The sequence below is a fragment of the Protopterus annectens genome, chromosome 5.part1, assembly GCF_019279795.1.
Source record: "Protopterus annectens isolate FY-2018-M chromosome 5.part1, PAN1.0, whole genome shotgun sequence".
Taxonomy (NCBI): Eukaryota; Metazoa; Chordata; order Ceratodontiformes; family Protopteridae; genus Protopterus; species Protopterus annectens.
The window spans coordinates 515,520,363-515,548,000 of record NC_056736.1 but is presented as its reverse complement, the minus strand read 5'-3'; the positions used below and the strand labels follow the sequence as shown (position 1 = coordinate 515,548,000).

At 38.6% G+C, this 27,638-nt stretch overlaps 1 protein-coding gene across 1 annotated transcript; it reads left to right on the top strand.

Moving 5' to 3' along the window:
* The first annotated feature begins 1,005 nt into the window (after nt 1–1,005).
* Nucleotides 1,006–26,717, top strand: LOC122803498 (protein ripply3-like). Its single transcript, XM_044073135.1, has 3 exons — nt 1,006–1,090; nt 7,088–7,155; nt 25,728–26,717. The coding sequence occupies exons 1-3, from the start codon at nt 1,064–1,066 to the stop codon at nt 25,993–25,995; spliced, it is 363 nt and encodes a 120-aa protein (XP_043929070.1). The 5' UTR covers nt 1,006–1,063; the 3' UTR covers nt 25,996–26,717.
* Nucleotides 26,718–27,638: the final 921 nt, after the last annotated feature.

Sequence of the window (27,638 nt, the reverse complement as noted above, 5' to 3'; positions counted from 1 at the left end):
GGACTGAGATCTCTCCTTCTTTGTCAAAGAAGGTCTTTGTTGTAGTGGTCCCTAAGAAACCATTTTGAATTTCAGTGCTCCTGATAATTACTGCCCTCTGTCAGATCTTCCCTACTTTGGTAAAAAATTGATACAGTTGTTTATCTGTTAAGCATAACACACCCATAGCAGTCAATATTTTGTACTTCCCTTGATTATGATATTGACCTCCTCAGGATAGCAAATCTTGATCTCTGTGTGGCATTTGGCACTGTGGCTCATTGTAGTTTAACTGACACTCTGTGTTCTTACTGTGATCTCCCTCTAGATTGGTTTGCATTCCACCTTTCTGAATATACCCAGAAGGTGGTTTCAGGTTTAAATACATCCTGGTCTTACCATCTGATGAGTTTGGAATGCCCTTCATCCTGGGTTTTCTGACACCAAATCAATTCATTCTAGATAGTTTAGAACTCAGTGAAATAGCTTTTGGATACATATCATTAACATCATATTATTCTTGCACTGAAGAAGTTGTACTGCCTTCCTTTTCAAATCTGTACTATGTTTAAAATCCTGCTATTACTTTTTTGTCTATGCGTGATGAGGACTCCTCTACCTGGAAATGTTCTTGGTCTTATTGCTCACCCTAGGACATTGCAGTGTTCTGTATTGAGGTTGTCAGTGGTTCTCGAGGTGATTGGTCATTTGCTTAGCAAGCTTTTAACTTCTGGAATTTACTATGTCAGTGGCTAAGAGAGTGTTTTACACTAACCTGCTTGAAGATCTCCCTGAAATCCCAACTTCCTGCTTTTGGTGACAGCTGTTAAACAGTGTTTACTTCAGATGTAGACTTTAGATTGTTGTTTTTTGTTCTTATTTACATTGTTGTTTCTTTGTTTTTTCTCTTAATTGCTTAGACTTGAACATTTGAATAAATTTGAAAAAAGCCTGCTTCAGAAACTAGGCCAGTGATTTGTTTATTCTAACAACAGACCTTGAGCAAATGCCCTTTTTTCAGAGAGGCAATGTCAACTGATTAAAGTTATGCAACAGTTTGAATATAAGCATTCTAATTCCCAGGATGTCTGGAGCAGAGCACCCATGGAAAGTGAGTCTGAATCTTTTTGTTTCTTTTTATGGGGCTCTCTGATTGATAGGCAATGTACAGTAGAAGGAAATGTAAACTGCAGATTTATTTACCCTTTGTTGATAAGCTTAGTCACACTAAGCTAGTGGCTACTTTTTAGGGGAGCCTCAAGGCAGTATTTTTACTGCCAGGGGAAATTTGGACAGAGCATTGAAAAACTTCCCCTATTCTTTTCAATAGGTGCTATGGGATCTTTTACATCCACCTGTGCTACCATCAGCTCAAGCAGTTGGGATCTCAGTTTAACATCTCACCCAAGGGAAGACACACTCAGGAGTGCAGCAACCCCTAATGCTGAGCTGCAGTGCTGGCAGTCCAGTCACCTGGAGTGGGAATAAAACCTGCATCTTTCTGGTCTTCCAGTGCCAAAGGCGAGTGTTCTACCTGTTGTGCCACTGAGACTAAGATATGATTGATGTGTGATTGCCTCACACATCTGAATGACTCAAAGGAACTTTTAGCATATGTTCTTTATAACTGTCTGGCAGATTAGGGCAGAAGATTAATATTACGAGCTGCTAAAGAGTTTTAGCATGCAGTCCTGAGTTTGATTCCCCCTCAGTCTTCATTTTCTTTCTGTGGAATTCTGAGCATATCACTAAACTTGGCAGCACCCCCGGGCCATTATTGCAAAGAAGCATGTTCAACTGCTAAGTGTACTAATTAACAAACAAATCTTTATGTTGACAGTGGTGAGACTTGTATGGTACAACAGCTGCTACTGTCACAAGAGTTATTATAGAAGTATTCACGTGTGCTTATCTGGGCCGTATCAAAAGTAGATAAAATGAGAAAAGCCTATAACAGGGATTCTGTTTGTAGTAATGTTTGTGCAGTGGTTGTTAGGACATGCTGTTTAATGCCAGTGTAAAGAACACAGAAGTATCCAACTCCTGGTGCACTGCATGAAAGTGCTGGAGAGAGTGACTGGTAAATGAGTAGCAAAAAGTAAGATGGCAGATCAGTAGCTTGGATTTACATCAGGATGCAGAACAACCAGCCCAAATGTTTGCAGTGAGGCAGAGAGTGGAGAAGAAGCTAGGGATGAGGAAAGACTCCAAATGGGCATTCTCAGACATGGGAAAAGTATATGACAAGGCCCCAAGAAAGCTGATTTGTGCAGTGCTGTGGTGGTTCAAAGTCCTGCAAACAAGTGTAGAATTATTTCAGACAGTGTACAAGTAGCCAATGAAAACAAGTGCAGGCAGTGTTTGGGCTCACTAAGCTCCCAGTGGGAGTGGGTGTTCATTGGGGTTTAGCTCTGAGGCCATGACTTTTCACATTACTACATTAGTAAACTGGACTGAGGGAACAGAACGACAAAACTGCTATATGAAGGTGATGTGGTATTACAGGCAAACTCTGAAAAGGTATCTCAACAAATGATAGGGGACTGGAATACAAAACTGAAGGCACATGGGATGAAACTGAGTCCCAACAAAACAGTTTCCCTCTTAGCAAATGGGGGAAATCAGAAGAAGGTGAAAACCGAGATAGAAGGGAAAATAGTGGAACAGGTTAACAGCTTCAGGTATCTGGGAGGGGTGGCTGAGGAGAAGAGAAGTCTGAATGACGATGGCCATGGAGACAGCCCACTGTGGTGCAGCTTGCCTTTGTGTTGCAGCACCATGGTAGGACTGTGTCTGAATCAGAAATGCTTTTCGCAAGGTGTACACCATGCAGTAACCTTTCTGAATTTGTCCTGTAGTGTGCATTATTTTGTTCCTTTTGTATATGGCTTAGGAAAGTGAATAGTGCAGATTCAGTGCTGTGATTGAGTCTGGAACCATGCTGGGTGTGGGAGAGTAACTAAATCCTGGTTAGATAGCCAAGGAGTTGCATGTAAATGCATTTTTCCAGAATTTTTGAAAGTGCTGGGATAATGGCTATAACTCTGTAATTAGACAGCTGGAATTAGATAGTGTTCTTTGATGGACTTATCAGTAAGGATGGATTACTTTCATACATAGGAAGTCAGGAGGCATATTATCTGGAGTGATGCCGTTTTAGCTTCTTTAATAGGTATTAATATGGTTAACTGGTACTGGTAAAAAAATGTTACATTTTGTCAGTTTCAATGGTGGCTGTACAATCCTATGATATAGAAGAGTCAGTTTTTAGAACATGCTGTGTTATAAGAAGTGTCAGTGGGATTTGGGAGAGGTTAGCTTTGCTTGTCTGACTTTGTTAGTTTATTAGTAGGGCACCAGAATGCCTTAGTATTCTTCCTTTGAATTGTTTGTAGCTTGACAAAGTAGTATGATTTACCTTTGTGGACTGTTCTTTTTTTTTGCCTAAGTTCCAAGCAGCTTGATATTATTGAATACTGTATATGGTTATCTTTTGTTTCCATACTTTACATGTTTTGTCCCTGAATATCATTAGCTGTTTTATATGTATGGCTCATGAGGGAGCCAATATATAACTTTGAATTTCTTTTTGTGTATTGGTAGTGGAAATTAATTTAGTATGCTTATAAATATTTGATAGAAATATTGTAATGTGTTATTAAGATGAGAGGTATTTAAGAGGGAAAAATTATAATGGGCAAGCAAATTACTGAAGTGAAGAATTTGAAAATTAGTTTAGAGTGAACCCAGATGTAGGGTGGGTCTTGCTGATGTCAGCTCCTTGCAAATTGAGAACCTCTGTAGCTCTGATACTCACTGAATGTCCCAAGCATGAACTACAGGGGCACATGCATTGGACTGTTGGACCAAAAGCAAAAAAAAAAAAAAAAACTTGAACCACTACTGATGCTTGTCTACATGATGGCCCCATCCCATCCATCCCTTGACCCTGGTGATGAGTGATAATTGGTCCAATTTGTTGGGAGAGGCTGATGATTATCAAGTAGTAGGTGACAAACAGATGATGTTTTGAAAATTATTTCCTCTAGAGGGTTCATTTCAGCGCAACTAAGGAAGAACATAACAGTAGTTAATCCTAGGAATCAGGGTTTTTACATGCTTTCTGAAATTCATAAATTGGTTACTCCGGTGACTGGACTGCTTATTGTTTCTAGGAGGGAATCTCTCACTGACCCGTGTCTGAATTTTTGGAATTGTTTAAAATCAGTTTTTGTAAATGTCACATTCTGCGTGCAAGACAAAAAATAAATTTTGAATGTCATGGATGATATTTACATTGAAAACTCTATTTACATGTGTAGTTTGGACATGCAGGCCCCTTACATCAACTTGCCCTATCCGCATGGATTTACAGCAGTATGTTGTTATTTGGAGTCTGGATTATATTACCAACAGTTGAAGGTGGTGGTCTAAAAGTCAAATGTCTCAAAGGTTGGATGTGAATGAGTTCACCATACTAAGGGCCAGACTGATGATAAGAAAAAGTGCATTTTGATCTTACACACACACACACACACACACACACACACACACACACACACACACACACACGTGCAAACACAGCAGATGTAGTGGTCGCAGTCACATATTCACATTCATTTGCACACGTAGCAGTTACATTCACATATTTATAGCTTAGAGTCATTCACATGCACATGCACGTACACATACACACACACACACACACACACACACACACACACACACACACACACACACACACACACACACACACACACACACACACACATAACACACACACCAGGAGATCCAACATGCATTTTATATACCAAGTAATTTGATTTTTTAATAGATGTACGCTAATCATTTGTTATATGAAACACTCCACAATATGATATATTGTTGCTAGGCATTTTCTCTCATTCTGCTACCTTCTGGAGCTCATAACAGACTAATAACCAAAGTTCTTCCAATCTAAGCACTTCTGCTGTCAGTCTGTGCTCCAGGAAGTCTCTCTCTGTCTCATTTCCAGTTACTCACTTGTTCCACAATCAAGCCTGGGAGAGGAGCTGGTAAAGGTAATCCAAGCTAGAATGATATGCATTTATTAATGTGGTCCATATCAAAAAATTAATGGACTTTTTGTAGCAGATGTTGGATGGGTTGAGAAAAGACTCCATGACCATGGGTCAGATTGCAAGTACCAATGGACTGCATCTAGCCCATGGGCTGAGAGCCTGAGACTGATGATTTAATTATTTTTCATAAATTTATTGGAAATGACATTGCAAAAAGTGTTTTTTATTTTAAGGGCCGGCATTATATTCAGTTACAAGGGTGCTGCTACGGGCTAAGAATATATGAAAATTTAGTAATCTGATAATCTGAGCAGAAATTGATTTATAACACCGCACACAACAATTTTTTGTGCCGAATGACCAAATAGAAATGCGAAGACACCTTCTGGATGATTGCTGGTTACGATGGAGAGATAGTTTTCCTGTTTTAAAAGTTCTTGCCATCTTTCTTTATTCCAGTGAGTATGACATTAGCTATATGGTGATATATGATTGAATTGTGGCCAACTTTTTGGATATAACGATTCCCAAGTTAATTGATCAAACCATTTAGGCTACCCTATATAGGAAACTTTTTAGCAGGAATTCATTTTTGGCAGCTAGCAGTCATGATTTATGCCACATCATTCAGAACATTCCCTATTCACAGATTTTGAGAATTAAGAGAACTTATAGCAACAAGAAAGACTTTAGTTGGGAAGCCTGTAATTTGTAAGATTGTTTTAAGAATAGGGGTTACACGAACCAGAATACACAGACAGTCATTACTAAAATCGTAGAGAAATCTAAGAAGAAAATTATTGACATATCAATCAAGGTGGCTTAATCAGTTGATGGGGAACTTCAATTATTTATAACCTACACAGCTAGAAGATTTAAAGGCATGCAAGTTACTGATTAGCATGTGTATTATTTAACAAATGATAGAGTCTTTAGTGATTTAATTCCTTTCCAGTGTCAGTTTAGTTTTCCCAAGGGCAGAAGTTTGGAGCAAGAATTGTTCAACTTTAAAGACCCCCCCCCCCTGCCTAAAACTAGCTTTATGCAGTCATCCTCACTGAACCTTCCTCGAGGTAGCCATCCATGGGGTATGCATACTTCTGTAAATATGTAAGTAAAACAAAATTAATAATTTCTGTGTATTATTTCAAAACATACAACATACATATCTTTTCATATGGTTAACACTTATTATATGTCAGTATGCACACTTAAGTTTTTTAAGATGGTCAGATTTTGTACTCTTGGAAACAATATATGAAATTTGCATTTAAGCAGCTTGAAATGAAAAAGAGATTACAATACCTTATGTAAACACTATTTACATTTGAATGAAGTATGTACTTTTATATGTACTGACTTTCAGATTCCCGGTTAATGTAACTGCTGGGCCGTATAGTCTACATTTGTTCCAATGAGCTGCTTAACTATGGGACATGTACCTGTTCACTACATAACATAGGATGTTAATTTTCCCACTTAATATTTTGATTATTTTGCAAGTAACTTCTGTTAAAGATGGGTACTTGACATAATTCTGTTATATTCTGAAAATGAGAAACCTTAGTGTCTGCATCCCCCTTCTTGCATATAATTTTTTAATGTACTGTTTAGTGTACTTCATTTCTATTTTAATAACATTTATGAGTTCTGTAATTCCCACTTCTCCCAAAAAACACATATGCACATGCACCCACTTTGTATTAGTATGAGTTATGGTGTTATTCTTTGAGCATGATTACTGATTAATTAAGAGAACTGATGAATTACATTTCAGTAGCAGTTTTTCACAGTTATTTAATAATAATAATAATAATAATAATAATAATAATAATAATAATAAAAATAACAACAGTAAGAAGGAAGATGACTGCATTACATAACACCGTACCTCTGGAGGTAACCCAAGGAAAGGTAGTAGGGAAAATGCAATGGTATGTAATATAAGTGCACACTGTGGATACAGAGATTAGGGATAGCTGTAGTGTCAGGGTTGGATGCTTTAACGATTGTACTTCATGTACTAATGTGATCTTTTCTGTTCATAGTGCAGCTCAGGTGGTAACCAAAGCAAGGTGAGATCGAATGGAACACTAGGATTTCAACATCCTGTCAGGTAAGTTGTACTGCTTTGTGTCATTGATTTTACCTTTCAAAGGGACAGTGTATATGTCATATTTTCTTAAAATTCTGTATTTTTTGTTGATTTAAATGTTTGTGTCATATTCAAACATAACCCATAAAAATAATTTCCAGTTTTAATGAGGAGGAGGACTGTAGAGCCATTTGGATATCATTCACATGTTTAGAGTTTACAAAAGCAAAATCTTCTTTTGCTTGCCATATAAAGAAACATTATTTTATGATGTAAGTATGTAATACCACTCTACATATAAGTATTAAGGAAGTTATAAGTAGAGTCATGTGATGGGGCTCATTATAATTTCTTTTACGTTATAGGAGTGATGCATATAGCCATACATATATCCCACGTAGGTTATAGTTTGCACATTTTAAAATTATTTATTTAAGCTTTGTACATTGAGATATGTTAGAACCTAACTAAAAACAACCATATTTACCTTGATTTTATTAAGTTATGTAATCAAAGAGACACAAAAGGATATGCAGTATACAAGTTATTAACACACTCCCAGGAACTTAAGACAATTGCCCATGTGACAAAAACATGTATCTGGTGCACTATGTATTTTTTTATCTAACATTTAGAGTGACATCAAAAGTTTATCTGTATATATTTGTTTATTTATTTTTCAGTTTGTTTACTGGGTAAGTGAGCTAGTCTGCTGGTATAATATAAGTTCATACAAGACAAGTTACAGTGGATATAAACAGCTTTGTAATTCAGGAAAATGTTAAGTGAAGTTAGCTTTGCATTCTACACTATTTACAAGAGAAGCGATATACAAAATAATTTATTAGGAGATAAAATATATATACACTTGCAAAGAAAATATGCACACATGAACTAATATGCACTGTTACAAATTAATTTAAGATTTCAAATACTTGACATGTCATTAGTTCTATTAAAATCCTTAAAGTCCCAACCCAAGTGTTGTTAATTTCATTTCTGGCATATTTGTGATGGCCTTCTTCTGAGTTCAACAGATGGTTTGTGGTTTTCTGGTACTTCTTCTTCTTCCATACTTGATCTAGGGGATAAGGAGCTTCTGCTGCCCACACTGTCCAAGCCAGGATGCTGAGGCTTTTCTTGGCAGTCCCTATGTTTTGGTACTGCCCCCCCCCAGCTAAGACACTTGCATAAGCTGGTATGTTACTGATGTTTTATGTTATTTCATAACTGATGTTTTATTTTATTTCATAAATGTGTTGACCAGTGTAAACCACTAGCCTCCAGTGCTGTGTCACTTGCTGAGACATTGTGCATTTGTGTATTCATGGCCTAATTTCTGATGCTGTCACCTTCAGCTTTGTAACTGGTCTTGATGTTGCTGCCATTGATACTCTTTTTTTAAACACCTTTATTCAATTATCACGTGTGACATAGGCACATCTACATTTATATAAAAGTAATCTAACTGTATTAACAAGTCAAAATGAACAAAACATTTTGCTTCACGTATACTGCTGTATATCACATAACCTAAGCAACATTACATAAATTATTCAGTTCCTGTCTTTTTTAAACAAGACACATCTTTATTAAACCATCACTTACTACACAGGCCATCATACATTTATATAAGTGAAAACAAACCACACCGACACAATCCTAGTTGCAGGCATTTTATATCACAAACCATACTGACACACTCCCAGTTGCAAACATTACACATCACTTATAATCTACCAAATCATTTTCAGTCAAACATTACATAGCTCATTTAAGTCCTGCCTTCTTTTAAACTGCATTCCTCCCCTGTATGTATTGTTCCCACAATTCCCATTTTTTCCTATGTAGTTTGCTCCTACCCTTTTCTAAAGATCTCAATTTCAGTTATTTTACCTCTGTTACTATATTCAGTACTTCAAGTATAGCTGGATTTCCATTTTCTAGTAATTACTTTTTTGGCAGACACCATAATTAGACACATCGAGGCCTTACCATGTCTGGCAATTGTGATTTTGAGTCATAGCTCAGAAAAATCATCTCATTCATCACAACAAACTGCTTACCCAGCATCTCTGACAGTGCAGCCTGCAGGGAATCCTTAAAGTCTGCCAACTCACTGCACTCCCAGAAAATATGTTCCCATTTAGGTTCATAGGTTCATAGGTTGATACTAGGCTATCTGCCCTAGGGCATTTCCAAGCCTAGCCAGAGTGAGTTTGGCTTTCGCCACCCTTTTAAATGAGTTTACTATACCCTTTTAAGGTTAGTTTACTGTGCCTCTGTCTAGCAGTGACGCAGAAGTGATCCCCGGGGTAAACCTATGATCTCCCATCCACTTGTCAAGATTTCTCTTGAAAAGAAGCAGTGAGGGGCTCTGTCTGACATGGACTGGGATTTTATTCCAGAGTGATGGGAGCCTCTGGGTTATAAATCTATTCCTCCAGCATGTTCTATTAATTTCTGTGCTGAGGTTTAAGTCCCTTGAGTGCGTAGCTCTAAGGGATTTGGATTTTCTGAGGTGGAGCATGTCCATTAAATCTGGGTTTGACATGGCTTTATACGTCAGGCACAGGTCGCCTCTGAGTAGGCGGTATGCAACTGAGTATAGCTGGTGTTTCTTTAACCGGGCAGCATAGGTCATCTGTTTGAGTCCCTTGATCCTCTTGGTGAGGTACTTTTGGGGTCTTTCCAGTTGCTGCAGGTGTCGGGTAAGATACATCCCAAATGGGGCATTGTATTCTAGTATGGGCCTGATGAGTGATGAGTAGAGGGGCACAATGACCTCTCTTGATCTAGATGTGAACCCTTTCGTGATAATGTGGGCTATATAGAAGGTCTTTCTAACCACTTTGGCGACGTGATTGTCAAAGGAAAGATTGCTATCCACTTGGGTCCCCAAATCCCTAATTACTTCTTCCATGCTTAATGGATTACCACCTATGTGGTAATTTGTGGGCACTTTGTTTTTCCCAAAGGGGATGACTATGAACTTTTTGTCATTTAGCTTTAGGCCATGGTTCTGGCACCAGTTATCCGTCTCTGTGAGACCCTTTTGGAGGATGTCTGTGTCAGCTGGCGAGTCGATTATGGCACCCAGTTTGCAGTCGTCTGCGAACTTGGTCAGCCATAGTCCTCCCGTGTTAGCCTATACCTCAGAGAAATATATACCGAACAAGAGAGGTCCCAGGACTGAGCCTTGTGGGACGCCACTAGAAACTGGTTTAGAGTCTGACATGGCTCCCGCAATTCTTACCATGTGGGTTCTATCCTTGAGCCAGTTTGCAACCCATCTTATGACATAGGGGTTGATATTTAAGCTGGAGAGCTTATTTATGATGCCCGAGTGGGGTATTGTGTCAAAGGCTTTTGCGAAGTCCAGGTAGGCTGTGTGGACTACCTTCCCTTCATCTATGGCCTTGGTGACTGTTTCAAAGATGTCAACCAGGTTAAGGAGGCAGGATCTGCCCTTAACAAAGCCAAACTGGGTAGGATCCAGCGTCTGCAGGTCCCCAATGTCTTTGTTTATGAGCTCCATGATGATCCGCTCCATAGCCTTGCAGACCAGGCTAGTCAAACTTATGGGGCAATTGTTTCCAGGGTCTGTTGAGGCACCGCCTTTGTGGAGTAGGACCACTGTTGCTGTATGCCATTCCTTGGGTACATATCCTGTACTAAGGCTGAGGTTGAACAGTAACTTTATATGGGGTTTTAGCTCTTCTTGGAGCTCATGTAGGATGCAGCCCGGGACACCGTCCAGTCCCATTGATGCTGTGCTTTTTGCCTTGGAGAGGGCAGCTCTCACTGAGCATTTGAGATGTCAGGGAGGCGATTCTCTGCTGGGATAGATATTTGCTCTTTTGGGGGGGAGAAGTTTGCACTGACCCTGTCTGCCAGGATGTTGGCTGTGTCTGTGGGTTCAGTGTATTTTTTGTCATTTTGGATTAACTCTGAACATATCTGGGAGTTGCCACCCAGGTTTCTAACATAACTAAGGAAGGCCTTGTGATTATCTTTGGTGTCCTGTGCAATTTTTCTCTCGAAGCTGGCCTTGGATGATTTTATGAGGGACCGTAGTTTTTTGCTAGTACTGATCAGAGATGCCTTCCCTTTTAGGGATTTAGCTCTATCATGTAGTAGCTTCCTCCTTTTGTTGTAAAGCCTATTTGTGGCTGGGGTCCACCAGATTGGACGCCTGCCTTTGGAGGATTGGGTCTTGGTTTTATTTGGGATTGCATGATCCATGCATTCCTGAAGGTGTCCATAGAATGTGTTTATAAAGGTTTCTGCAGTTTGGGCCGTAGTTTCCGCTGGCCTGGGGGTTTTGAAGGATGTCACCTCGGTTTTGAGAAGTGTGAAGTTAGCTTTTGAGAAATTTTTCACTGTGGTTTTCTGGGCTGGGGTTGGGGTCGGGATGTGGATGTCCAGTGAGATTAATTTATGGTCCGATCTTACCAATGAGGGGTATACTTCTGGTGTGGAGTATAGAGTCCCCATGTTGGTGATGATCAGGTCCAGTATATTTTCCCCTCTTGTGGGAGTGGTGACTAGTTGTTCCATAGCATTTGAGTTTATAAATTCAAGGAACCTTTGGGCTAGGGCATTGGGGCTTGAGTAATGCTCCCAGTCTATGTTTGGGTAGTTGAAATCACCCAGTATAATGGTGTTTGGAGAGACTTCATATTCTCCAGTGTTTTCAGGAAGTCTGAGTGAGGTTCCTAAGTTTGGGAAGGTGGTCTGTAGCAGGCTATAAACTGAAAGGCAGTTTTGCCCACTGTTAGTTGCACATGGATGGTCTCTGCTGCTTCATGCAGTGCCACTAACCTGGAGATGTGAGTATCTTTGATGAATATGGATACTCCCCCTCCTTTTGTGGTTCGGTCTGAGTTTTGGGACCAAAAAGCATGGTATGAGGTATAGCCTGGTAGTGCTGGGGTGCTCTCGGGAGCCTTGAACCAGGTTTCTGTTACTGCACAGATGTCGATATTCTCCATACTGAGGAGAGCTTCGAGTGCGTGCATCTTGAGGTTTAGACTTCTGGCGTTGAGTAGCGTTACCCTTAGTTTCTTTTTCCCTGTGTTATCTATGGAGGTGGGTTTGTCCTTCGAGCCTTGCCTAAAAAAGGCACTATGGGGGTGTCAAGAGCCTTTGCCAGTATCCGAAAGCCCAGGGGTGACAGGTGCACTCCATCCCTAGCGAAGCAACTTGGCTTGTCGAGCATGTTATCCCAGGCTGACAGACACCCCTTTAAATGACACTAATACTTTAGCCACTTGTTAAAATCGATCATTTTGTCTTTATACTGTGCCATCATTCTTGGTGAGGGTAAGATGCTACTCAAGGTCAGGGTCATACCGGCCTGGGCTACATGATCAGAGAGCTCCTGAATGTCTCTTTTCAATTACCTCTGTCTTTCCCGTCATACCTCCAACATTTGCTGTATACCTGAGGAAAAGTTCTTCAGAGTCTATTTGGGGTATACAAATATCTATGCATACACTTCCAAGCAAAAATCCAAAATCTTCTAGATTTTGTTGGATATTTGGAAGACATGAATATACCCTCCCATTGTTTCTTTGTTAATTGCTTATCCAGTCTTTCTTTCCAATCTTTTCTAATCTCCTCTGATTGATTCTTATAGTTATCATGCAATATATTATATGCTCTACTAATTATTCTGTTCTAGATTTTACTAAAAACTCCACCAGTGCTGATCTTTCATTTAGGACTCCCTATTTCTTTCTCTTTGCCTATACTCTGATATCAATCCTTGATAGTGAAGGCAATCTTTAACCTGCAGTCCAAATAAATTATTGGCGTTTTCCCATTCTATCATTTTCCCTCTCTAGCTATTTACTCCCAATACCTTGGTTCATTTGCCAGTTTTCTCCAGTAAATTCCAGCCTCCTCTTGCCTATTGTCTATATCTCTAATTGCAGTCATCCCTATCGGCAGAATCTCCTTTCTCCATTCCCATGTTGGCTTAGTTCTTAGGATACTTTCGGCTACTTTATAGCTATAATATTCTGCATGATTATTGTTATTCTCCTTAAAGGCCTGCATCCAAAATACCAGTCTCTCCTTTTTCTTGAGCTTCCCCATGTTTCATCATTATCCCTTTCCACTTTGAATTATAGTTTTCTACTTGTGATATGTATAAGAGCCTTAACTGTGTAGCTTTGAAATACCCCTTCAAATTGGGTAATCCCAATCTGCCCTGTTCTACTGGAAGAATCAGCTTCTCCTACTTGACTCTTGCCATTTTCCCCTCCCAGGTAAAGTCCTTCAACTCTTTTTTAATTGCTATCCATAACTTCTCCTCTGGTTGATAAAAATATGCCTGACCTGTGTATAAGACTAATGGGACTAAAAACATTTTAAGTACTTGTATCTTACTATCCATATCCATATCCATATAACAAAGTTTTCATTTTCTCAGTTTTTGTATTGTCTTTTGTTTAGTCTCTTCCCACAGATCTTTAGCTGCCACACCAGAATCATTTTCAATCCATCCTCCTAAATACTTCATTTTGTCATGTTCCCATAAGTATTGCTGAACCAATTTTAATGTGGATATGTAATTTACCACTATTGCCTTTGTTTTAGCTTCATTAATTTTATATCCTGAAAAGATATGAGACTGTTTCAAAATATTCTACAACATTGTAATGTCTCTTAGTCTTTTTTCCAGGTATAATATAACATCATCTTCAAGTAGAGCCAGCGTTTCTTGACTAACATTCCAGTTATATCATTGAATTTCTGAGTCTATTATTTTCTTTGCCAGTGGTTCTAAATATAATGCAAATAACAAAGGGGAAGAGGACACCCCTGCTTGTTTCCTCTGCTCAAGCAGAAATTATCAGAGAGGACCCCACCCATTTTAATTTTCTCCTACGATCTCTCAAAAATCCTCCTAATCAACCTTATAATTTTTTTCAGGAAATGCAAATGCTTCCATTACCCTACTCATAAAGTCCCAGCTTACTCTGTAAAATGGTTTCTCTGCATCAATACCCACCAACAATAATAGTATTTTCTTACATTCTGCTTTGCTCTGGATCATCACTGTTCTGTTAATGTTGTCAAATGTTTGCCTCCCCTCCACAAAACTACATTGATCCATATCTATCAATTTTGGCATTACTTTTGACATTCTTTTAGGAATTATAAACATGAATACTTTATAATCACAGTTTAGTACTGAAATGGGCCTGTATGAAGCTGGATCTTTGCCGTCTTAGGTATTACAGCTACCACTGCTTTCTTCAAGGATGCTGGTACTTTTCCTCCTCTTAAAATACCATTAATCAAAACCTTCCAGATCTTATCAGTTTTTCCCTTCCAAACTTTCACAGGAATACCATCTACTCATTGGTTATACATCACAATTTGTATCTTATCTCCTCTTATCCTGTTAGTAATTGAACCTCATCTACCTCTAACCTTGGCATATTTAATTCTTAAATAAACATTTCCATTTGTATCTTTTCTTGATTGCCATATTTCTCTGCTTTATACACACTTTCAAAGAATTTCTGAAATATTTCTAAGACCTCTACAGGATCTTTTGTTACCTTCCTTGTTGTACACTCCCTAAGCTTGGTGACACCTCTTTTTACTTTCTGTTGCCTAAGTCATTGTGCTAAAAGTTTTTGTGCTCTAGTTTTATTATCTAAAACAGTTGCTTAGGAGCAATTTTTATAAACGCATGTATATTATCAAGGTAATCCCCTTATTTTCTGCTTAGTATTCTGCAGTCATTCTTCCTGTTCTGTGAGCTTCCCCTATTCTGCAATACTTTTTGACATTTGTCAGTCCCTCTAAATAATTCTTGTTACTTCTTAACCATAGCTCCCTTTCTTTTATTTCAACCATATTTTTAAACTCCACCTTAATTTTATCTCACCCGCTAGGTATATTTTCAGAAGCAATTGCTATACACTTGTATAGCTCCCGAATAATCTCTACTACCCACTTCTTAAATTCCTCTCTTTTCAACAGGTAGGTGGGAAAGTGCCAGTGTCTCATTTTTATTTTATTACACTGTGTTTTTATTTTAGTTATTATTGACCCATGATCTGAAATAGTTATCGGGTGTGTATCAAGACCTTCAATTAAATGCAAATGTTCTTGTGAAAATGTAAATTCTGTCTAGTCTAGCCCAGTTTTTATATCTTGGGGAATAATATGTAAATTCACTCAGAACTCCTATTACTGAATTCACATGTTACATGCCAAATATTTTCATAAATTTCTTCAAAAATCTACCCTCCTTTGTTATACTTTCCCTTCTGGGCCCCCAGACACATCTTCCCTGCTGCAAATCATATTCCACACCTGATTATTTCTCCCAGAATTTTCTTAAGCTCCATCATAGCAGTTTTAGGTGGAATATAAGTACATGACAGTGTAGTCCTCCTCCGTTGCCAGTAGCCCCTTAGCACTAAAAATCTGCCCTTATTATCTTTTTTATCCTCTTCTATCACTATTGGAGATCATTTTGCAATTAATATAAGTACTCCTCTTTTCCTTTGCCCCAGGCATTCCACTGAATAACCATCCTGAAAATCTTTCTTTATCAAATTCACGTATTTACTTCTTTCCAGGTTTGTCTCATATAATATAGCTATCTGCTCTCTACATTTTTAATATTGTACACTATTCTTTCTTTTTTGTATTTATCTGTTAGACCATTGACATTTTAAAGACATTACAGAATGAATGCATCATTGTATTAAAAAGTTGTTATTCCCACCTTTTATGTATAACACCTTTTTTGTTAAATGCCTATATCTATTTGAGCATATGTCATATATTACAAAACTTTTTGCTTTATTGAAAGCTCTCAAACAAAAAAAACAACCCCCCCAATACCCCATTAAAGCCTAGTAATGTAATAATAACACACAAAACTATATGCATCTTCAAATATTGAAGTTTTACTCTCCTAATAGGGAACAAATGTCCCAAACTGACAGCCACACTCAAAGATTTGAGTTAACCTAAAATAAAGGTTATCAATGCTAAGACGCATGGTGGAGCCTGTGTTTCTACTAAGTGATAACTGGTTTTGCCTTATTATTATTATAGCTCTCCCAGCTAGAAAACTCCTGAATACTTTCAAAGAACATAATCTCCCAGGCAGTTTCTCTTTTCTTTTTTTCCCCTAGCCAATCACTCTCCACCAGCCTGTAATCAATTTCTCTTTATCAGATTTTTTCCATGGAGACATGAGAACCAGACAGCCAATTTATCATTATCAGATTGCCTCCATGGAGACCTGTGAGCCAGATAGTCAATTTCTCGTTATCATAGTGTTTCCATGGAGACACGAGAGCCAGATACAGAATTGCTACTAAGCATATATTCATTTGCTAAAAAAAAGCCTCATAATATTCAATATTCTTTTTCATTTACTTGTGTTCTCTTGAAACTTGTTACTAAATCAATCTAAGGTCCTTAATCTAGTCATTCCCCCATACAAGAATGAGAAAAAGTATATTCATTTTTCATTTGTCATGCTATTTTAATCAGGCTATTTTTATACTGCAGTGCCTACATTTCTTAAAACCGGACAAGAAGAAAGAGAGAAGGGAGAAAGAAAGGGAAAAAAGAACAGCAGCACCTATTTACAATCCTCATTACACTTAAAAATAACCGAGAAAATTTTATTTTATACCATGCAAAGAAATCCATACACCACAAAATTAGTACTATTAAGAAAAAATGTTTTCTTTACTTACAGTTAACTTTTATCCTCCCCCCCCCAAGGCATTTTTCCAAACATCAATGACATGAAGTAGGTCATATACTTTAGAGTCTCCCACAAGCCCCAACAAATTCTGAAAAAGTCCAATATTTCCAAATGTTCTTGTTCTGTCATATTTCACAAACATAACTACTGCATTGTAATCTCACATTAAGTTACTGGTTTCAGTACTGTTTATCTCCTTCTCCCAAATTCTGTTTCTGTTTTATTTTCAATGTACTCTTGATTCTTCTAGTCAGCTGTCATAGTTCCTTTCTTCTCTCCAACATTTTCTGTTGAAACAGTGGAAAAGATTTCACAGGTACAGTCTCCCTCTGGTCTTTATTAACAGAAGAACAAAAAGCAGAATCTACTTCTGTTTCACAGCTCACTTTTTGTTGGACAAACTTCTGTATTTCCTCCTTAGCATGTACTTCATCAAACAAATGATTTTGGCCCTCCAGGGAAGAATATCTTGAAAACAGCTGGGTACAGGAGTTTGAATGTCATACCTGCGTCTCAACATTCCTTGACTAATGGAATGAATTTACTCCTCTTCTGCATAGTGTACAGTGAATAATCTTTCTCCACAAACACTCTGCTGTCTCCCACTTTTAGTATTTTGTTCTACTGCCACAGTTTTGTCAGAATCAACTTGCTCTGCTGGTAGGATTACTTCTTTACTCTTAAAGGTCTAGGTTGCTTTCTCATAGCCAAGTTTGGAGCATACACATGATGTGTCCTTTCAGCTAACAACTCCTTCTGTAGAATACCAGTCCAGTTGCTTATTTATGCTTTCATAAAATTAATGCAGTCTGCTCATTTCAGCTTCTCTAGTATAGCTGGAAATCTCAGATTTTCCCTATGTTCTCTGTCCCCTAATTCTATTATTTTTTTGAAACATTTCTTCCTAAGCAGTCTCATATTCAGCCTGCTTTTTCTTCATTTCAGCCTCTGATTTTTGAAGCTTTATCACTTCATCTGAATATTTTTAACCCTTCGTCCATTTTTCCAGCCTTTTGTTGTTTGTGTTGATATACTTCATCAGTGTTTTGTTTATTTTCAGCAAGTCTCTGTGCAGTTGTCTTATACCTTCCTGTAAGTTACTGGAAGTCATGTCTTTAGGTTACATTCTGTTTTGCTGAACAGCTGCAGAACTTTCCCCAGTTAGTGTTTCATCTTCACTTTTTTGTAGCTGTTTTTTTTTCCCAGGTGCTCTGTGTTTCTTTTTTCCTGGTAGTTACTAAAATTTGCCCATAAACACAAAAGTCTATTGGCCTTCTTTGTTCAGTTTCTGTTTTCACACTAGGAAAGCTAGAGTTAAGCTGTTACTCAATGTGCAGCCATCTTGGAAGTTGCCTCTGTTGATACTCTTGACCTTGATGGCAACCTCAAGATCAGTTCTTGGACTTGAGACGTTAGCACCAACTTCGGTTCCTATGGTGTTTGATGTCAACATTGTGGCCTGTGGACTTGATATCTGGGAATCTGAACCATGTTGCTTCAGAGCTGAAGTACTTGTCAGTGCTGCTGTCATCTGGGTGCCAACAATTATCATTGTTGTATTTCCTCCTAGATCATACCATGTACCCCCCAATGTCAGATTTTTCTACTGATGCAAATATGCCTGTTTTTAAATCTCAGGGCCCATTGACTGTCATCAAGTGCAGACAGGCCAAAACCCTTCCACTACTCCATTAGGCCATTTTAGTACTTAAAAGAAAGTCTTCATCTCTTTCTTGCGACTATCCTCTTCTAAAGATACATAGGAAGCTACATTCAGGAAGAAGCACTTTGATTCACCTGAAGACTTACCCCAGCTGATCTGGATGATGATGATGATGACACCAACATCCCTGCTTCTCCATGTGATGACCACAAATTTTGGAAGGTTCTGTACATGATGTGCCAGAGAGATAGATAGCCCACTGACCTTGTGCCCTTCCCACAGCCGATATTACAGAAGCTTTTCAGATCTGATCAGTAACAGCATCAGAATAACAATGTTCACTCACTACTCTTAATTTGCATAAAGTCCAGAAAATTAGCTGGAGTCCATTTATGAAGCTCATTCAGGCTCTTCCAAGGTGTTCCCACTGTTGGGCGATATTTTAATAGTTGCTAAATGCTGCCTAGAAGAAATTGAATATGGTAGTGCAAGTCCATAAAATCAAACTATATCCTGCTCCTTCCAAGAACCCCCTAAGCCAAATGCTGTGAGACTGACAGCTGCTCTAAAGAAAGCTTCTACACCTAAGAGTGCAATGGTTCACCCACCAGATATGTAGTCCAGGGTGATGGACCACTTAGAGGAGCATGTATATGTATCCTACACATTATGTTTGAATGAGTAAAATTACTTGTGACACATGGCATAATCTCAAAGAGCTGTGTCTGATGAAGTGTACCATATCATAAGCAGGTTGTCTGATGGCACTATCAAAGAAAATTACTGTCCCAAATGGCAATGGTATCCACTGTGGGTACCCTTGTGATGGCTCCTTTATTAAAATGCCAAAGGAAATTCACCTGAGCTGAGGGATTTACCATAGATGTTTTCATGCACACATGACTCTGATTTGCCAATTTTGCTGAGAATTCCAGAGACCTTTATGGATGCCTTGTTCCAGGGACCAGTGTTATTTGAGCTGAAAGTCAAGGCACATGGAGGACATGGGGAAGCAGTGGAGAGACTTTTACAGCTGTTGTTTAATTTCATTCTCATTAATGCACATTTTCCAAAATACAGAGGAGTTACCAACTAATGCAGATTAGATGCGGAAAACAGCAGCAAAAAAACAGTACTCTGAAAAATCTGAACAATTATGGTAATTTTCAGACAGCTCATGGGTCCTGATGCATAGATTTTTGGTGCAGTCCTGAGGCAACTGGAAATTATTTGTACTACCACTTGTCATCTTGGAAGTCTGTAACCACAGACAGGTGGGTAAGGACACTGAGGGCCTGATGTTACAATGTACCCTTTCTTTCCATCCCACTTTCCCCATCTTTACTCATGTTCACTATCCTACCCTATCAAAAGAAAGCAACAAAGCAAAATCTTAAACCTCTTAAAGAAAACAGGTACCCAAGCAGTCCCACCAGGCCAGAAAGAGTAGATTTTCCTCTAAGTTCTTTTTAGTGCCAAGACAAAAATGATCTGAGGACAGATTTGGATCTTAGCTATTTAAACGCATTCCTCCCCTGAAAACTGTATGTGCAGCCTTGGTACAGTGAATCCTTCCTTGTTTAGCTAAAGGAAAGCTAGATATGAGCTTTTGGTCTCCAGGGTGCCTCCTTCCACATTGAGAATGCAAATGTCTAGTAGGACTCTGATGACAGCAAATCATTAGAACTTTTGGACACTTCCATTTGGCCTCAGCCTAGCCTCCAGGGTGACTGGCTTCTTAGTCCATTGTCCGTACATCATCTAGTATCAAAGCGAGAGTCTCTGAACAACTTATCCCATTCTTGGAAAATTGTGCTTAATCTGGCCAGGTAACAACTACTACCTTCACATGTGCTCACATTTATAGGATGCAGTTTGGGCTCAAACTCATGTAGAGCAAGACTCACCATAGGTAACCATTTGAAATGTTAGGACCTGCTAGAGCGAGTCCCAAAATATGGAGACTGAATGGCCGAAAAATGGACTTACATATGCTAAGTTTGAGATGCCATTTCTTGGAATAATCCCTTTTCTCAGAGGTATGGTGACTTGGAGTTGGTATATATAAATTCAGGTTTGTGGGTGCAAGGGGGCTTGCCTCCTGAAAAAAGAAGTTTTAAGGAGAAGAGCAATTTTTGACATTCCCTCTTCTCCAGGTTTTTGGACTTTTTAATTGACTTGTCATCTCTTGGCTTTTTGAGTGGTGACATTTCAATTGGGAGCCCTTATAATGGACAGAATTCAGACTGCTAGGAATAAAGACTCTTCTCTTCCTGTATCCTTCATATTCTCAAGTTGACCACTCAGGTTCAATGGTATTAGACCGCAGATCCTCTGGAGCAATTCCACATTTTTCAGGCCTGCATGTATTATTTAATAAGAGATGAATGCCAACAATTTTTCCCTGCAGCTCCTTCCACCTACCCCCTTCATTAACAGTCAAGAAATGTGTCTGTTCTCAGATGGAGTGGACATTTCAAGGTATCTGGGCATTGTCAGAACTTTCCATTCATGTTAACATACCGGGGATGGCACTAGTTCTACTACCTTTCCAAGTATTCCCAGACTTCTTCACACTGGAAGTTTTAACCATACAGATCAGGGGTCAAACTCCTGGCCTCCTTGCACTTGTACTCTAGCTTACAGAGTATTCCCCCACCCCCCAAACTGGCAAGTGTACATAAAAAAGGCAAAATGCTGTGTTTTGAATTGCTTTGACAAATGGTTAGGATTATCTTTATCATTTCCTTTATCTCATTGGCTTGACTGTGGAGCATACCTCTAAACCCCTTGGTACTAGAATTCTGAACAAATAATGGGGGGTGGGGTGTGAAGGCAAAGGCCCCAGATCAGGGGTAGATTTTAAATATTCTTTTGATAAACATAGAAGGTTGACAGAACAATAGGTTTTGCAGTATCATTTATTTTCTGAACGATACAATGTCTGAAACTCAAATATATGTCATTATTTATTAACTCCAATCCTCAATGATTTGCTAGAAAATTACACTTTTTATGAGGAACAGACCAAAAGTATGATGCAAAAATCTGGACAGTCTGCACAATTCTGAACAGTTGAGCAGTATGAAGGAAAGCATGTGGTATCACTTAATATTAATCTTTCACTAGAGGAAAATACTTAAAAGGTAGGCAGTCAGCTTCTAAGCAAGCTGAATCCCATTCTAGATTAGGAATCAATTAATGGGAATCAAGTCCCTAAAGAGTGTTTTCATATATTCAAATAACTAGAAACAGAAATAACTTAAAAGAATCAAAAGTGAAGCAAAAACGAATAACAAAAAAGAAAGACAATAAAAATGGACAGGAGTTACTGAGACAGTCTCAGTGTGATATGGCAGTGCTGTGTTCTGTGAAGTGAAGGTAGGTTTAGAGGCTGCAGGAGGATTGGGGTGATGTGGCTACTAATGAGAATGACTGTGGAGGGAAGAGCCTGTGTCATTCAGTCACATACAGTGAGTTAACAGGGCGTGAGTAGTGTAGTGTGAAAAGACAGTTGAGGCAAAAACGAGAAACTGGCAGAAGAATAGAACTAGAAGATAGAAGTTGGACATGAGGAGTAAGCACAGAGGCAGGTGCTGCTGGAGAGGAGCACCTCAACACTGAAGGTGGTGTGGTAGAGGAGGTAGGCAGAACAGGCTAGGAGACAGCAAATGTGCCAGATGAAGAAAATGAGAGGACAAGCAGCTGTTTACATGATGCATGGGACTAAAGACTAGGAGGAAGGAAGCAAGGAAGAGAAGTAGGAAGAGTTGGTGTTAGTGGGCAGTAAAGGTAAACAATGCAGGGCAAATGAATGCATGTAAAGAGGATTGTGAAGCACTGGTAAAAGGGTGAACAGAGTAGAAAAGGAGCAACACAGGAAGACAAGACTTGAAGGAAGACTTTAGGCAAGGAAATAGGTGAGCTTCTGACAGAAACACAAGAGGCAAATGCAGGCTTATTAGGTATGACAGAAACCTTGTGTGATGGTGAAAAGGGCTGGAATGTAGTGATCCAAAGATATCATTTGCTCAGGTAGGAGACAAAAAGCACGACTGTGAGAGAAGTAGCCATTCTTTAGGCTGATTGTAAATTGTGAGTCAAGATCTGAGGAAAGATCAGGGGTGAGAGGATCTTCAAAGACCTTCAAATGCTAGCAATATAGTACTTGAGTAGAGGAACAATGGGTGAAATCTGCTGGTTGTGGCTGGCATAAAGGTTAAGTTTTTTCCCTCACAGACACAAGGTACAACTCACCTTCCCTCACCTTTGAGGGAAATGGCAAGCCTGAAAATGGCCCATAAGGATAGCTAGCCTAGTCCCTACTATGAACCTATCATCTTACATTAGACTGAACTTCTCTGCCAGTGGATATTGAAAGAGAGGTTCATGAATGGGTAAACGAATGGATAAGATCTTGGAGCAGGAAAGCAAAACTTGTTATGGTGGCAGATTTCATTTCCTAAGAAGCAGACAGTTGTGTTCAGTATCCAGAACTGGCAGGGAGAATAGAACAGTGGAGGAGCTTGACCAACAGGAATTCATTTATCTAGATGAAAATGTTACAGTGAGGGATAAAATATGGACATTGTACTGAACAAAAATGAGGGGGGGGGAGACCTACAAATAAAAGTCCTCTTGACTATTAGTGATCATATAATGGTTTTGTTTACTGTGATTAAGGGAGACAACAGGAAACAGATAAAGCCAAAGTGGGGGGGCTACCAAAAATATACAGTCGTAAGTTGGAGGGATTCAATGGACTGAAATGGTAGCCAGGTGATAGCTGGAGAAAGGTACAAGGGACAAACAACCCAAAAATAGTGACAAACATAACCAAAGCTGTAGACAAGGTCTAGGAAGAGTATGACAGTGAGAAGAAAGAGGCCAAATTGATTCAGCAGAACATTAAGGAGGCAGACCATTTCAAAGAAGGGTTATTTCATGAGTTAAAGATAGGATGAGAGCAGAGGATTGCAAGCAGAAGCATGAGGAAACTAAAAAAAGGTTGCAAATGTAGTCATAATGGCCAAGGCAAATCTTAAGAAAAGTCTATGAAAAGGAATAAAGAGGACAAGAAAGGATTCGTTAGGTCCACATGATGTAGAAGAATGGTTAAGGAAAACTGCAGAAGCAATCAAAGATGAGCTAGACTACAGTGATAATGGGGAAAAAGGCAGACATTTGCAGTTAATTCCTTGCATCCATTTTCACAACAGAAGGGGTGAAGAGTACTAGTTTGGGAGGGGGGAGGGATAAGACATAAGAACTCTGACTGACCATGTAATAGTAAGGGAGGCTGCAGAAAGGAAAAGGAATTAAGGGAAGGAAAAGTAGAAGATCCTGACAGAATAGCCCTGGATCCAGAAGAAGCTGCTAGGTATACCAGTAACTCTTTTGTTACAGCTCCTCAGTCTATCTCTCTGGAGGACTGGAGAGGCGTCATGGCGATGCCAGTCCATAAGGGGGAGAGCTAAGACTGGTCCAGAAATGACAGACCTGTAAGCCTGATAGAGTTAAGTAGATAAGATACTAGTTTATAAATAGCTGGGTATATTTATATGACATTGAGTAATTTACTCAGTCAGTGTTTTGAGTAGTTAAAATTCCCTTTTTCACTGATAGGATGGTTGGCATCTGGAAAAAACATTCCTTTCTGCTTTGCAGAATGCAAAACTATACAGATGCTTTAAACTCATGGAAGATAAAATGGAAGTGGTGACATGAAGTTGAAGTATGAGCTAGTTCTAAAACTGAACAGATTCATTTGGGAAGCAAAACTTCTTCTGCCTGTTTTAATATACTTGTAAGTGCTTTAACAGAGATGTTCACAAAAAGGCTATCTCAACAAAGGACAGTGACACAGACCTAGATTGTTTGGTTCAGATGACTAGTTCACTAACTGTAGACATGAATGTGTTGAGACTGGTGGCTATGAAAGTGTTAGCACAGCACATTACTGGGGTGGAATTCGACTTACAGAGAAATGCAAAGATGCTATTGGAGTGAGCTTCGAAACAGCAAATAGAGCAGCTGGCTTCTTTGATGCTGGAACACCTGATGCTTGGATTTGGTTTATTTGTCTTGTATAAGATATGTGTTGGCTTGTGTTTTTTTTATTTTGCTAATTGCTATATAGTTGCTCAGGATTCATGTCACATGTTTTACTTGCTGTGTGAGATTCTCATGTAAAAAGGGTTGGTTGTATAATGTACTAGTGTAGCAATGGAACAGCAGATTCTCAGAGCAGGTAATTCAGGAGGTTTACTCAGCCTTCTTCCAGTCCTTTAAAGCAAAGGAGATGTCCAACTCTAGAGTTAAGGTTCACCATGTCCTCTGTAAGTTCATTGACAGTATATTTTGTCTGCCATTGATCATTCACACATGATATTCTCCTTATGGAAGAAGGATAACAAGAAAACAATATGCTCACTCAGAATCTTCAGTGCATCCCTCCCATTGTACATGCTTTGCTGTCTTGCCTTTTGACTGACTGATTTATTTATTTATTTTGTTTACACGGATAGTGCACTGATCAATACTGACCAAATTTAGGCTCAGACCAAGTAAAATACAAAACATTTCACAATGAAAAAAGACAGAAATGCAAGCAATAATGGAGTAGTTCAGATTAGTTACATAGAATTAAATTATATGTTTGTGTATTTCGGCTTTTCCCGGTTAGTGGTTGCCACAGCGAAACTCCGGTCCGCTAATGATTGTGATTGGTAGTGGATTTTCCATACCGGGTTACCAGCCCTGACGCACAACCTTCAACGAAGGCACGCCCATTCACATATGCCTCCACACAGAAGACGCTCTAGCTGAGAATCGAACGGGACAACGTCTTGCTATGAGGCGACAATGCTACCGCAGCACCACCACCATACATTACAGTAAATGCACATGACTTAATATGTGTGCTGACTTAAAGGAGTGCAGTTGATGTGAAAAGCTTGGAAATTTGCTGTCTGTGTCTTAAATATTTCCCTCATATTATTACCTACTGAATAAAATGCTCTTGAACATGTAATGATAAGAACTGTATTTGTTGCTTATGTGTGTGCTAATGTTTCATTGCATGTACAGATTATAGTCTTATAAGCAAAATTAAAGAGAATTATCTAAATGCCGTTTCACTCACTTTTATTTCTTTTGTTATTATCTGTTTAGGCTTTGTGTTCCAAAGTCAAGGTTACACGAATATTTGCAGGACATTGGCAAGAAAGCTCTAGCCAGTTTTCCTGTTCAGGCTACCATTAGTTTTTATAATGATGACTCGGATTCAGAAGAAGAGGAATCAGAAGACAGCATGATAGAAGGGCTTCAGATGCACAGAAATGGTGAGATGGATTTAGAAACAGACGAAACCTGGACATTTCAAAACTCCCAGGAAATGCTCCTAGAGCTACGGAAAGAAAATTATGAATCATCAAAATGAATGGATGAACTGGTTAAATCAGAATGTAACACCTTTGCAAACGAACGCTAGCACAGTTCTCAGCATAACAGGGAAATTTGTACTCTTATTTATTGTCCACACAAGTTTTGCTCTGTTGAGGACTGCATTTTCAAGGTAATCCTGGAAAGGAATTGTGTAGAGTTGTGTTGGCGCTGTGTGCAAAAGCTGAACTTTTATTTAATAAGCCAGCACTGTAATACAATGTAAAGTGTGTAAAAACACAGGAGTGCACACCTCTTCCTTGAAAATGACTGGATGTCTTAACTAACAGAACATGTGCTGTTTCAAAGGTACAGCTCAAGATGGTGATGATAGCTAAGCTACTGATCTAGTAAATAAGGTGTAGACACTGTGACAATAGATATTTACCAAGATGGTTCATAAGGAACAGGAAAGTCATGCAATCACTAAGAATCTTCACTGTATCCTTCTTACTGTAGATGTCATACAGTTTTATTGAATGCCTAGTTCCTTTTGAAAGTAAAATCATTTGATTCAGACATTTTATCTAACAAAATGTATACAGATTGATGAATATACTGTTTAAAACTGGACATTAGCAATACTAGAAATATTTCATGTTGAATAACCTGATACACAGATGTGCAGTCGCATTATATATTGACATATTTCTTGGAATTCAAAATGACCATTTAGAAATGTAAAACCTAAAGACAAAAAATAAATGTTAGGCCCAGCCAGTCTTGTTTTGTTTTATATCCAATGACAGTACTATATAGTTTTGTACTTCCTCAATTGATTTTCTTTTAGAATGTTTATTCATTGAATTTTCATCTTATCAAATGGTCCTACATTTTAGGTATCAAACTATACACTTCCAGACTCGGAACATATTGTTTCATTCCAATGCATATATACAGAGTACCAGATAAATATACCCGGTATGGTCTCATATCAACTTGTACAGATATTTGTAGAAGAATAATTTTGTCATTTCAGCTTCCTACATATCTCCAGTTAGAAAATGAGCATGTTTATTAATGTCAAGGACCCTTCTCCTGTTTTTGGTGATCACTTCTGTCACCCAACTGTTGCCTTTATTTTATGGCTGTATGTCTCGAGAAGGCCATTGCATAGCTTTAGGACCCTATACCAAACTGGCATCTTACACTTCTATCATGTGCTGCTTTTTGTCTGGAATAGAAAACTAGCAGCTGCTCCTCTTTATTTTAATTATATTTTCTGATTTTATAGACATTTATAGTGCTTAACGAAGATTGCACAGTGTTTGTGAAGCTAATGCTAAAGTTACAATTCATCTACTCTTTGCAGTGGTAGCTCCAGGTTCCTTTTTGTGCCAGGCACAACAGGGGCACAATAGCTAACAGGTGGGGCACATAGAACATGTTGAAACAAGAAACACCAAAACACCATACTAAAAAAGTATCAAATACATGATATATGTTACCTCACCCATAATCCACCGTTAAAAATGAAAGACCATTTCCCTACTAAAAAAAAGTGAATGGTAATCTAATCTTACAAATCCTGACAATGTTCACAACAAATGATATTTATTTGTCATGCTCAAGGATTATGGTTTGGATGAAGTGCTGGTATGCTACAGTGTAACAAGTCAAGGGTGTAGCTACAAATATAAC